Source organism: Epinephelus lanceolatus, chromosome 24 (assembly GCF_041903045.1).
Source record: "Epinephelus lanceolatus isolate andai-2023 chromosome 24, ASM4190304v1, whole genome shotgun sequence".
Lineage (NCBI taxonomy): Eukaryota > Metazoa > Chordata > Actinopteri > Perciformes > Serranidae > Epinephelus > Epinephelus lanceolatus.
In genome coordinates this window covers 4,996,218-5,009,273 of record NC_135757.1, presented here as the reverse complement: position 1 = coordinate 5,009,273, position 13,056 = coordinate 4,996,218, and the positions used below count along the sequence as shown (strand labels likewise).

The following is a 13,056-nucleotide window of genomic DNA, read 5'->3' as shown; positions in this document are numbered from 1 at the left end:
ACAGGATGAGCACCTGTAGCGGATGTCGAACATGTGACCTTCTGGTTAGAGGATGGACTCTGTGGCTTCTCAGCAGCCCCACTGGCACACCTCTCTCCTCCGACTGCACAATTAATCAGGTACAGTCACAGATCATGAGTATAAAATCACTGGAATATTTTGCCCCATTGAAGCACATGGTAAGCCATATTCTTATCACTCTAAGTAGCGTGTAATTTAATTTAGACCCACTGGATCCAAAACAAACAAGACTTTTTAGTCCTTTTTTTTAAGATGCAATAATGTCAAAAAAAATTATGATCTAATCTCTGAGAGCCCAGTCCTCTGCAAAAAAACCAAATGCTTTATCTTGCAAGTTTAGCAGGGCTTGAATAATTTTTTTTCTGTGTGCATGCACTGGTGCATTCAAAATTACATGCACCAATGTCCTAAAAATAAAAATATAAAATTTAAGAAGCACTAACATCCCATATGAGGAGGTGTGTCCTGTGTTGGGTATTAAATTTCACTCGCTGAAACATTATTTTCTGTTAAAATATTCAAGTAAAATAAATGAACTACACATTAATAATGAAAATAAATGAGCAACATTGGAACAGTTAAGTGTAACTGTTTTAAAAAATCATAATTTTTCTGCATGAAGACGTTAAAAATAGTTTAGTTTTGTGTTATTTAAACAGTAAAACATTGGTGATCCTTAAGTTGGCCCCCCAGCAGTTACACAGAGGGCTGGGAGGTGAGCTCACCGTCCTCCTGCTGCCAACACTGGGTGAACCTGAGTAGGAAGATGCCGCTTGGTAAGCAAGTGAATGTCGGTTGGACATCTAACTTAAAAGTGACTTTACTGCAGAGCGACAGCTTCCCAGTTTTAGCCCTGCGACGTTATCGGTTATGAATTTGTTTTCCACCACATGTTGAATGTCTATAAAATGGATGAGTGGCTTGAGAGCGTGCGAAATGTGTTAACTGCATGAGTCTTTAGGCCAAGAAACACTAAACAGACATCAAAGTTCTCGCATCATGTTGCCCTGTGTCTCGGCCAAAAAGTTGCACTTGAACACATCACCAAGACTACAGCTGACAGCCAATGAGCATGTATGTTCTGCGCCTGCATCAGAGGAAATAATTCTCCATGAAAGCAGACGGCAGCAGCCTGTAGTTGTAATTCAAAACGGGAGCCCAGATGACTATCATGCAGCTAGTTAGCCAGTTAGCATGTTAGCAATACAATCCAGTGTTGAAAGAAGAAAGCATATTTACTGTGCACCTGTGAACGATAACACGACCCATCACGAAACGTCTGCAAAAAGAGCACAACGGCTTAAAAATCTTATCCTAGTTTGTTTCAGTCTCATCTTTCTCAACTTTAGCTCTTTGTTTACTTTCCTCACTTCCATTTCTTTGCCTTGTGCGCTGAGCTGAACTGCCAGTCAGAGTGATTTCATTCCCCAACGAGCTCTGCCGTCTCTGGCACCGACTCAACATGCTGAATCAGCTGAAATAAAGCAGACAAGGACCAACTTCTTCGCATATACGTCTCCTACTCGAGCCCTGACAAGTGAAAAGTAGTTTGAATTTAGTTGAAAATTTAACAAGTTTAACAGGCTGCCCTCTTGGTCCATGCTACATCCTTGCACCATCATGAAAGTCGGGCCTGTTTTTCCCCTAATCCTGCTGACAGAACCAAACCGAAGCGAAAACACACATACCCCCCTTGGCAGATGTGATAACGGAGTCTGATTATCATGTGATTAATAACTATGCCTTCAGCATTAGGCGGAATAATAATCAGGACCAGAGACAGTGCAGCTCAAACAATCTCACTCTGTCTTCTTCCAAGCCTACACCTCTGCTTCCTCCCAGGAGGTGAACGCTGAATTAAATAAATATGTATGTTATTTTAGTCCCTTTGCTGCCCCTACCACTGCTGTTATAAAAAGATCCAGAGCCTTACAGCATTTGCAAATAATCCCCTGCGTTTGCTTTGACCTGTTACGAGTATCTCAGATTTACTGCATCAGCCTGGTGTCGGCCTCGCACTAAACAGGCTTTCAAATGATTTCCTCTAATTACTTAACCTCTGTGGTGCTTTTCCAGTGTATTGTCCTGTGTGGCAATACTCAGCCCAGTGATACCAGGAGCAGGTCGGAGCAAATCGCTGCTGCTGCTGCTGCTGCTGCTGCTGCTGACAACGAAAATCCCCTCAACAGCAATTATGGTGTTCTGATGATTCCTAATTGTAGTGAAAGTTTAGATCGTCATTAATGTGGTGAGTGTGCTTCAAGAGGCAGCCTTAGGCCGCTGAGACCTGTTAATGCGTCATTGTGTGATTTTAAAAAGGTTACCTGCCATGCCTGTTACACATGATAGATACCATCAATCAAGAAGTTTCCAGTGTAGTTCAACGACCAGAGAAACTTCCCCAGCACGTAAACAAACAGAAATAGTGATTGTAACTGAACTTTCCAAAGGTTGCCTGCACTGTGTTTCCTTTCCAGTGTTATTTAGTTTCATTAATGCCTGTCACATGCAAAATAAGGGAGATTAAGTTGACTGCAGTTGATCAAAATGTGCAAGAAAAGTAGAGAAAGCTTCGGCCTAATGTTCGGGTCGACAGCAAACTCCAAAGTCCTTATTTATTCGGTGATTTTCATTGACTTCTACCTTAAAAACAAATCAAATGAGAGACTCCTGCATCACCAAATGCACACAAAGCCCATCCATGTTGCTTGCAGTGCACGCAGCACAAAACACCTGGCCATGCTCTAATTTTAGGAGGGTCATAATTCCCCCTGCCCAGATCTGGCAACGTGCTGTTTTTGGTCACCATTTTACCACTGTGAGCATGAACTAGTGCAGCCCTTTGTTTTTATGATGTTAAAGCACAGAATGATACACGGCCCTGGAAGGGAGCAGTCTGACTAGTTGGGCCCGCTGGGAAATCGAGGCTACATCTGGCCTTAACAAATACACCTGTGCTTTTGGAGCCTAATGCATAATTCAAGGGAACATATTAGAAATAGATAGGGGGGAAAATGGGACAGAGCTGGTAGCCGGCCTCTGACCGCTCCAGGAAACACCCAAAACACTGCAGCAGAAGGGCACAGGATGGCGAGGGAGAGTGGTTTAGTCATAGTCAAAATGGTTTCAATGGGGTGAATTACAAACCTTGTGTGCATTAAAGGAGACCTGTTGTGCTTTTTACTTGTTTTCTGTCATACGTATAATGTTATAATGTCGGATGTTCATCTCCGGGGACACTGCTGCTCCATGTAGCTACATGCTATCATCAGGGAAACATGTATTCTTGGTTACTGATGTTGGTCATTTCTCCCAAATTTGGATCCTATTCCTGCTGAAACATGTCTGATTGTGAAGATTTGGGTTTAGAGGCTTTTGGTGGTGATTTTTTCACAGTAGAAAGTATTGATATACTCTGTTACATTCCATCTCCGGCTGCAAATATGCTGCTACATGTAGCAACATGCTAACGTCGTGGTTGCATATGTTTAATTTCTCCCCAAGTTTGGATTTTATTAAAGTTATTTGAAGGGCCCAGACACACCAAGCTGCTGGTCAATGTTGTTGGTGAGCGTATGTTACTCTAGTTTTTGAAGTGTGTCCCGCACTGCTGCTATTTGTCGGTTCTTATCGCCTGCTTTTTGGTCAGATTCACCATGTTCAATCGGCGGCAGAGCCCGAGAAATCCCTCTGATTGGCAGTTCAACTCACAAGAAGAAAACATGTTATATAAGGTATGATTTTTAACGATTGTTTTAGCAGAAACGGTTCGTAACTTTTTCGTGTTTTTGTTCACAAGTACACGGTAAATATAATTTGTTCTTTCAACATCGGGTTGTATTATAAATGTGCTAACTAGCATCTTGAATCCCTCCTGTCGGTCTTGCAGTTTCCCTTTTTGAATGACCAAGACAGACTACCGCCACTTGCTGCATGCAGGCTTCGAATGTAAGTGCTAGTTGACCGCTAGCTGTAACCTTTGTAGTGTGCAGCTTTTTGGCCAAGACACAGGCAACATGAGACGACAAATAAGTCGGCTTCTCGCGCGACAAGACGATGTCCGTTTAGTGTGTCTGGGCCTTAAGATTTTGGTTTAGAAGCTTCAATTGGTGATTTCTACCAGTAGAAAGTGACATTCGTCTGCTACAAGTACTGCTACATGTAGCTACATGCTAACGTCAGGGAAACATCCCCGATATCCGATCATATTTCTGCTGGAACATGTCCTGTTGTGAAGATTTTATTGGTGATGTTTCACGTTGGAAAGTGCCACTAAACTGTTACAGACATTACCCGGCTGCAGTGATGGCGCACAGACACAGTAGGAACGTTTCCATTACAGTTTTGCGCAAAATAAATGCGATATTTTGACAATTTCGATAAAGTACAATTGCGGCTTGCAGGTGTTTCCATTGAAAGGTGTTTGACATCTAAGCTGTAATTCTCTTAAAGCTCTGTCTCGCGGAATTGCGGAATTCTGGCAAAAACAAAATGGACGTCCAGAGTCTACTCCGTAAACTTTTTGATGTTGGCAATGTGGTTTTGGTTGCATCTACTGCTGTTGCCGTGACCATTTTTAATAAAAGACGAAGGCAGCGGATGATTGGAAAAGAGCCCGTCTGGTGACGTAGTGGGGTCGCTTGATGTGTTAATGCGCTAAAAGTGTTCCCACTACACTTTTGCAACATGTCTGAAAAACCACCTCATGAGAGCGTAAAAACTTCTTAGCGATATTTGAGAGGTTTGGCGAAATTCAGGTGTTTCCATTACCTGTTTTCTATTGCGCTATTTAGGTTTTGCGCATTTCTAGGGGTAATGGAAAGGCACCTAGTGATACAGAAGACCTGCAAACGCTGACCAATCAAAGTGGACAAGGCTTTTTCGTGAGGGGGTCTTACAGAGACAGTACAAGGAAAATAAAGTGTTTTTTGAACATTAAAACATGTAAACGTGTTCTAATAGAAACCAAAAATACACGTATGAACCTAAAAATGAGCACAGCAAGTCCCCTTTAATCAAAGCACATTTTCTATTGATTTTACGATTTTGAAAGCAGTTACACGTGTTGCACAAAATTACAGACAAAAGGGCAGCCTTGGGCCACATCACCAAAGAAGCGAGGCTATTTAAAAAATTCAAAATGACTGCCAAAAGCTTCACAAATAGCTCCGATGTTCTCCCTTTCCACTCTTTGATAGAACCACTTCCAGTGCACTTGTCATGATTTTAAACTCTTTAAAAAGTAAATAATCCACTCAGACAGCCAGAGCAAACATTAGTTTAGTCAGCTGTGAGGACAGTTTGTATAAGCACAGTTTGTCTTTATCGGAGCTCCAGATTTCTAACAACTGAACATAGTGTTTCTAGGTTTTTTCGTTGGGAAAATGCGTCTAGAAAGGGGTGTCATTTGCCAAGTGACGCCGCAGGCAACGTTTTGACCTTGACTGAACAACATTGAATTTGAATTGTGCTCAAATGGTTAACTAACAGAAACCATGCAAAACATATGAATCGATCGTGAAAGGCCTCAACTTTTAAGGTCAAGCCTTTTTGCATCGTGCATTTATTCACATTACAGCATCGACTTTTACACTTTGAGGTGAGAAGCCTCACAAAGCTGGCGCCCAATGATACATCTGTAAACCATAAAACACAATCTCAGGGAAAAAGTGTGATAATTAATTGCGTTCCTCTGCAGGGAGGTCAGAGGTCAGGGTCGCCTGTAAAACACAGAGCGTCTTGCTAGAAAAAACATCAGCGGCAAGGAGCGCTTGGTGCCTGAGAGACTTAACCAACTGGCCCAGTTAATGCAACTGGTAAATGTTAGTTTTCTCCAGTTCAATGGGACGTAACACAGAGAGCCAGGTCAGATACCGTTTCAAGTTGATGTGTAGCAGAGTTGAAACTGAATCATCAGATATGTTGTGCTGCTGAGGATTTAAAAAAAACAACAAAAAAAAAAAACAGAGCTGCTTCATCCTCGCCATATTGATGTAACCTTACACTAGTGTGCAAGGGGATCAATGTCTGTGTGAAACTGCTGCAGTGTACAAAAAAGGAGGCCAAATGTGAAGGCAGAGCATGAGACTTGATTCATCCATCTATCACCCTCGCTGCTGGATATATACAGAACGTTAAACATCCCTTAAATTAGCAGCAAAACACGACTTTTAACACCAGAGTGTGATCTCTGCAGCCACGGCTTGATTGCTTAAGTTGCATTCACATCATGTCAGAGGAGCAGAAACAGGCCAGAGTCTTGTTGCTTCAACTTGGACCTATTTATACTCATTAAATCGTTAAAAAAATGAGATGGTCAAAGGGTCAAAGAGTCTTATGACAGGCAAACGCTGCTGTAATCCACCGTATAAAACACACAGCAGATAGAGCTTGCTTGTAGTGTGCATGATTGACTGTGTCAGCACGGATGTGATTGATCATTTGGGGTTATTATACATGTGTTGACACACTTCTCCGATTTCTGACACCAAATGGGGGAAAGAATTCACCACATCTAATTTTCTAACAAGTTTCTCTGCCTGCAGCACAGATTCACGTTAAATCTGACAGGATCTGAAGGTGCTATAACTTATGAGACAGCGCAGTAAATATTTATCTATCTGTAGTTCAGGTTCACATGAGGCAGGGAGCAGGGCGCCGAACCCCAAAACTGCTCCAAGAGGGGCCATACTATGGCTGACCCTCGCTACTATGAAATGCACGTGTGTGTGTGTAAAAAGGAGGGATACGCAAAGAGGTAGATTTCAACATCTTTCTTTATCGATGCTGCATTTCAAACAAATGACGTGAGTTGCACATCCTGCCCGCCCGCTGCAGGGCTGCATTATCAGTTCCCTGGAAGTGAAATCTTCCTTTCCAGTTAAGCAGAAGAGAGAAAGGTGTTCGAGGTAACAAAACACACACACGCACAAGAAGCCCATTTACTATCCTGTCACATCAACACTTTGGCAGACAACCTTGACCCGCCATGTGTTACAGCAGCATTTACACATGCCAGCATGGATCAAAACACCGGGCAGCTGCTGTATGCAACACTAAACCAGGTCAAATTTCACATCCATGCCTTTTTTATTTGTGAATACGGACACCTTCGAGTCCAGAAATAACAGCGTATTACAAAAGCAAGCCACGTCTGGTTTTAAGGCTTAATCAGGCGATGCTGACGGGTCATAAATAAACAGTCTCCCATATACTGCACATAGCATGCTAATGCTTAACAACACAGATATATCAGGATCTAATTGATTAATAATTCACCTCATTCATTAGAAAAATACTTAGCATTAGCTTGGCACAGTTTCTTAAAACATTAATATTTAAGGTTGCAAGTAGCATGATCTTAACGACTACTTTTCCTGACGTTTAAACATAGACGAAAGAAAACACTGTAAAAACTGAGCACAATTTAATCTATAAGGTTTAACGTTGTCTAGGTAATAAGAGCCACGTGACATCGTTAATCGCATTTTTTGACAGCTTAATCTGTTGAAACATGAGGCACTTTGCACCGTGCGTTGTAAATATCGCTCACCATCCTATACAAATTAAAAGTTAACAGTAACATCTAATTAAAATTCTTAAGGAATATAAATCTTTCGGAAACATGCCTGATTATTACAACAGCATTTTTACTGGGTCATTGCAATCGTATAAAATCAGAGTAATTTCAATCCTAAATTTAACCGACTAGTATCTCTGGTAGGGCTGCAACGATTAGTCGACTAATCGATAACTTATCGACTATTAAAATAATCGGTGACTAGTAACACAAAAGGGACCAACGCTGTGGGACAAAGTGCAAAAACTAGGGCGACAGAGACTCACAGACCGACCAACGTTGACCGACAACAAACTGTTGATTTGGTGTGTTAGTGGCCCATTTTAGGAATGATGTATAATAGTTTTTCAATGAAAAAAAGAAATATCTAATTTTGATGTATAGAGATTAGGGCTGCAACGATTAGTCGACTAATCGATGACTAATCGACTATTAAAATAATCGGTAACTATTGTAGTAGTCGACTAATCGGTTTGAGTCATTTTTCTTTGCTAAAAGTAGTAGCGACCCTACATGTTTAATCATAGACAAATCATATCAGATTTGAACTCTACTGAAACATAATTTTAGCTATGGGGGGAAAAAACTAAGAAATAATGGTCAACAAAACATTGTCACTGGGGCTGCAACAATTAGTCGACTAATCGATGACTAATCGACTATTAAAATAATCGTGACTATTTTAGTAGTCGACTAATCGGTTTGAGTCATTTTCCATAGAAAAGTACTAGAAAAGTACCCCAAATTCTCTTATTGCAGCTTCTTACGTTCAAATATTGGCAGCTTTACACACTCCCCCATGACGGTGAACTAAAACCCTTTGGCGTGAGTACGAAACAAGACATTAGATGACATCATTTTGGGGTTTGGGAGAGACAGACCGACACATTTTTCGATAAAATGATTAGTCGACTAATCGAAGAAATAATCGACAGATTAGTCGACAATGAAAATAATTGTTAGTTGCAAGGGAAGCAACGCTGAATCGACTAGCCAACTACCGTAAAACTCCAACTAGTAGCCCGGGCTATTATTTGCTTAAATCAGTGAAATCAACAGGCATGTATTTGGGACAGGCCTTTAATTCCTTTCACGCAAAACTGTTGCTCTGCAAAGATGTGAAAACCAGGCTTCAGATAATATATCAATTATAAATCATTCATAAATGTTCAAGAATGTTAAAACAATACTCAAAACTTAGATTAAGTTTTATGAAAAACTCTTTTGATCTGAGGACACTTACGGCCTAAAGTAAGACGAATAACTTACAGGGTAGTCGCGAAATGGACGCATAATTTTAGGTAGCCAACAACCTGCTTTTATACATCTGAAGACCTCCTATAGAAAAAATTAACTGCTTAGCAACCAGACCAGGTCTCTAATTTAGACAGGCCTTTATTTGTTAACATGTGTAGCCACAGCAGGCTAGTAAGGTGTTTAATTGTGACTAGGCTTTTAATTGAACTTGTACGGTGATTGCACATATTCCCAATTGCAATTCACAATTACTTTATTAACTATCTCATTATTCTCCAAAGTGAGGTGTTAAATAACAAGTGTTTTGTCTAAATAACAGTTCAAAATGCAAAAATATTCAATATACTATTATATAACATGAACTTTAAGAGGAAATATCAACATTTAAAGTGGATAAAAGGATAAAATTTCAACTTTTCCACGACTTTATGAAGACCCATAATAAGATTTCCATCAAGATTCCCAGTGTAGAACACAAACAGAACTGTACAGTACATTTTTCTCCATATGTAACATCATTATAGGGGATCTGCAGACACAGAGCAGTAGTGGAAGCTGACTGTTCAGTTGGCTCTATGGTTAATTTGTTGGGTTAAAGAATGCTATGTACCTTCGACCTATTACGCTCACACAAAACCAAAGTGTGCACTGGTGCTCCGAGTGACAACTGAACGCCCGAGGCGAGCCATGTGAATTTCTAAATCTCAAAAATGCAGTTTAAAAGTAATATTGAGGCAAAGGTATGGAATCTATGGGATTCATGACGCTACATGTTAAATCACCCTGTCATATTGCCGATCTTGCCCCACTTGTGCAGCACCACTCAGACACATATGATCCAAACTCTGTTCATTAGTTTGAATACATTTAGTAGTTGACAACTAATCAATTCATCGATTAATAGTTGCAGCTCTGGTGTCAAATAATCTCCACATAGTTTAAGTCTGCTGCTTTCCTCTGTTTCATATCACAGTAAATGTAATGAAAATGATTTTTTGATTGCTGGAGATAAACACTAACTCACCTGTCTGGTGAAATGCACACCAGCAACAGAGTTTAATTTGAACGAAATAAAAAGACAGTGTAACTTGAGTTGTTGGTTGCCAAACAACTGCAGCTCTCACAAACGGGATCCTCTGCATTTTCAAGCCTCTGAATCAAAAATCTCGACGTTATCTGGAATATTTTGGCATGTCGCAATAGGCCTCATCAAATAAAACCACTCTGGGCTAAGTGCCCTGCCCTTATCACAGGTTTCTTGGTGTCGTCTTGAGCTGTGCCAATTCAACTTGGATTTCATGGAGGATTATTATTCCACCTCGAGTAAGAACCATTCATTTCCCCACTTCAGACGGTAATGAGCGAGTGGAATAATCATCTGCTGCGCTGTGCAATAAAGACAGCACCTGGCTTACACTCTAACCAACCCCAACTATTACCGCATTTGAGAGGCCTTTTAATTTCTACTCAAACACTCAAAGACACCCCAGGGCTCGCCGTAAAAGGACAACTCCACTGCGCGACTTGAGATTTTATTTTACCTTTTTCCATTTCTCACGTCTTAATTGGAGCAGGTTGGGTGTTTTATACGCCCGGTCAGTCACTTCCAAACCGGTTTTGTTGACTTGCACGCACACGCAAACAATACATTTTTAAATTTCAAAAGATACTCCATGCTCTGCTTAAAGTAATCTGAGTACAGGGGGGAAAATCCTGCCTGAAGGTCTGATTTTTCTTTTAGAAACGAATCTGTGTGGTTGCATCAGGCCCTGCCTCCTGTCAATCACTCATGCACACCAACAGATCATGCAAAGTGAGGCTATTACTACCTGTTAGCAGCACAGGCTGACTATGTGTCACCTTTCTGTCATGTGAGGAAGTAAACATCACAACAAACAGAGAGATTATAATCTCCGTTTCAGTTTCCCTCCCTGCGTGTGGACTCAGATGAACACTGCCTGGTCATTCAAGTACCATTTTGGTGTTATGTGAGGATAGGCTGTCTCATCTGGGGGAGGTGGAGCAGGCTGAGCTGCATGTAACGAAACATCCAGCCCACAGCAGTGATTTTAGCACTGCATGTCACATATAACAAAATACCTATGCCTTCAATGCTCCGCAAGAAGAATCGCACTCCTGGATTGACCCCTTTACAGCTTATTATCACCTCGCTGACCCCGCTGACATTCATTGTGCATCCACCCCTGGGAAATGAGGACACATAAAGAATGTCCGCCAGCACCGAGGCTGAAAATTGCTCTGCTGCTATGAGGTTTGACACTTAACAGCGTTATAATAAACATCGTAAACAACTGAATGTGCTGTAAATAGGCTCAGCCCACCCACACCTAGTTCCCCCTTCCTTCTCATATCTGAATCAAACTTCCCATGACCTTTTAGCCATTATACTTGTGCATCATTTCAGTAGTGATGACTGAAGATAAAGGCTTTTTAAGAGCCTCTGAAGGCAGATTTGTTACTGCTGTTATTATGATTGAGGAAAAATTGGCACACAAACAAACAGTTCATTGTATTCTGCTATTAAATAAAGCCTAAAAAGCCCAATGTGTGCTGGTGTGAGCCCCTAAAGGTCCCCAGGCCCCATCTTAGGCTCTCTACTGACATCTGCAACATGTACAATGCATATCCACACATGGAGGATGCAAAATAAAGGCATCCATAATGAGGCAGAGTGTGACCCCCCCCCCCCCCCCCCTTCCCACAGGGTTGCATTGCACTCTGCAGAGGCAACAATAAGCATTACAGTGGGTTCTCCACAGCCATGCATAACCCCCCCTCCACACCCACCTGAAGAGCAGGAGATGAGGAAAACGGCGAAGGCCAGTTTGGTGGCGTCTCCCATTTTCCATCCGAATCTGATCCTCTGTCTAGAAAGAGAATAAAAAAACAAAAACACCCCAGAAAATATCTAAAAAACGCCTCAGTCAAATTAAATGTCTTGCTGCTCCAGAGAGCACTGTCTCTGCAGAAAGGACATCTTTAAAAATGTCAATATGGAAATCCAAAATATCCCAGGTAATGCAAGTCCATAAAAATAACAGGGGGAGGAAGGGGTGAAGAAGAGGAGGGGTGGTTGGAGGTATTTCCAGGTTTACAGACAAGCAATGGAGGGCGACTTGTTGGCATTCAAGCCGGAGCTGTCATGTACTTGCCAGGTGTGCAGCATTGTCCTGAACAGACGTGTTCACCTTTGTCTGTTGGTGTCTGACCTGTTACCGTGAGAGCAGCGGAGCAGGGAGCCGAGCCACAGCCGGGCAGGGCTAACATCCATCGGACTGGAAATCAAGCGCACTCCGCTCTCAAATCAAACTTCTCCTCGGCAGGCTCCGTCGCATAGCTTTAAAACGTTACCAGCGGCGGTGAAATCAGCATTTCTAGTCTCCCACCGCCGCCACGGGAAGTTTAAATCATGTATTGCTGTGGTTATATTCCGAGTGGAAGCCTCAGTTTCGTCCGACAGTCCGGCGGGGCTGCCCGGCCACAACCGGAGCTCCGTCCGCTCCAGCAGGGAAACAAACAACCGATTACGAGGCTCCCTCCGGTGGGTTAGCCCTCTCCAAAGTGGGCCAAACAACCGTCCCCCGTCGAAATGACTCGGATGAACAAGCGGGATAACTATCAGATGTTAGCAATAAACCATAAAGCTGCCGTTAATCCGTGTGGCTAATGGAGCTATCGAGTTTAGGACGAGCTGCTTTTCCCAAGTCTGTCTCCTCCTCGCCTCCTCTGGTCGGGACAATTTCAAGATGGCGTCATTGGCCCGCGTCAAATCAACAGCAGTTATATATGGAGCTTCCGGTGAGGCGTTTCAAAATAAAATGGTACAACGGAATGTGTGATGGGCATTATTTTAATTTTATTTTATTTTATTCTACTTTATTTATTTATTTTACAATCTATAGTGATGGGGCATTTAATTAATTATTTTTTTAATAAAAACAATATACAATATTATTGCAATTTTAAATTGTATTGTAACTGTAAATTATGTCCCTAAAGAAAAACTTTGTCAGCATCTGTTTTAAGTCTGTTCATCTCACTTTAGCCATTTTTGTCCGGCAGTAAAATCTATCTAGTAGACTGAAAACGCAATTGATTACATTATTCTAATGGGCTACCTAAAGTTTAATTTGTATTTGTAATATTAATAATTTATTCAATTAAAAAAAAATTAAAAG

General features: G+C 41.5%; 1 protein-coding gene across 2 annotated transcripts in view; it reads right to left on the bottom strand.

The window, feature by feature from the left end:
* Nucleotides 1-12,626, bottom strand: part of LOC117250046 (activin receptor type-2A) — a 70,624-nt gene extending 57,998 nt beyond the window's left edge. For both annotated transcript variants that reach the window (XM_033616012.2, XM_033616013.2), the window contains exon 1: nucleotides 11,666-12,626. In XM_033616012.2, the coding sequence (XP_033471903.1) occupies nucleotides 11,666-11,720 (55 nt within the window). In that variant the 5' untranslated portion in view covers nucleotides 11,721-12,626. The remainder of the gene's footprint in view (nucleotides 1-11,665) is intronic.
* Between the last annotated feature and the right edge of the window lie 430 nt (nucleotides 12,627-13,056).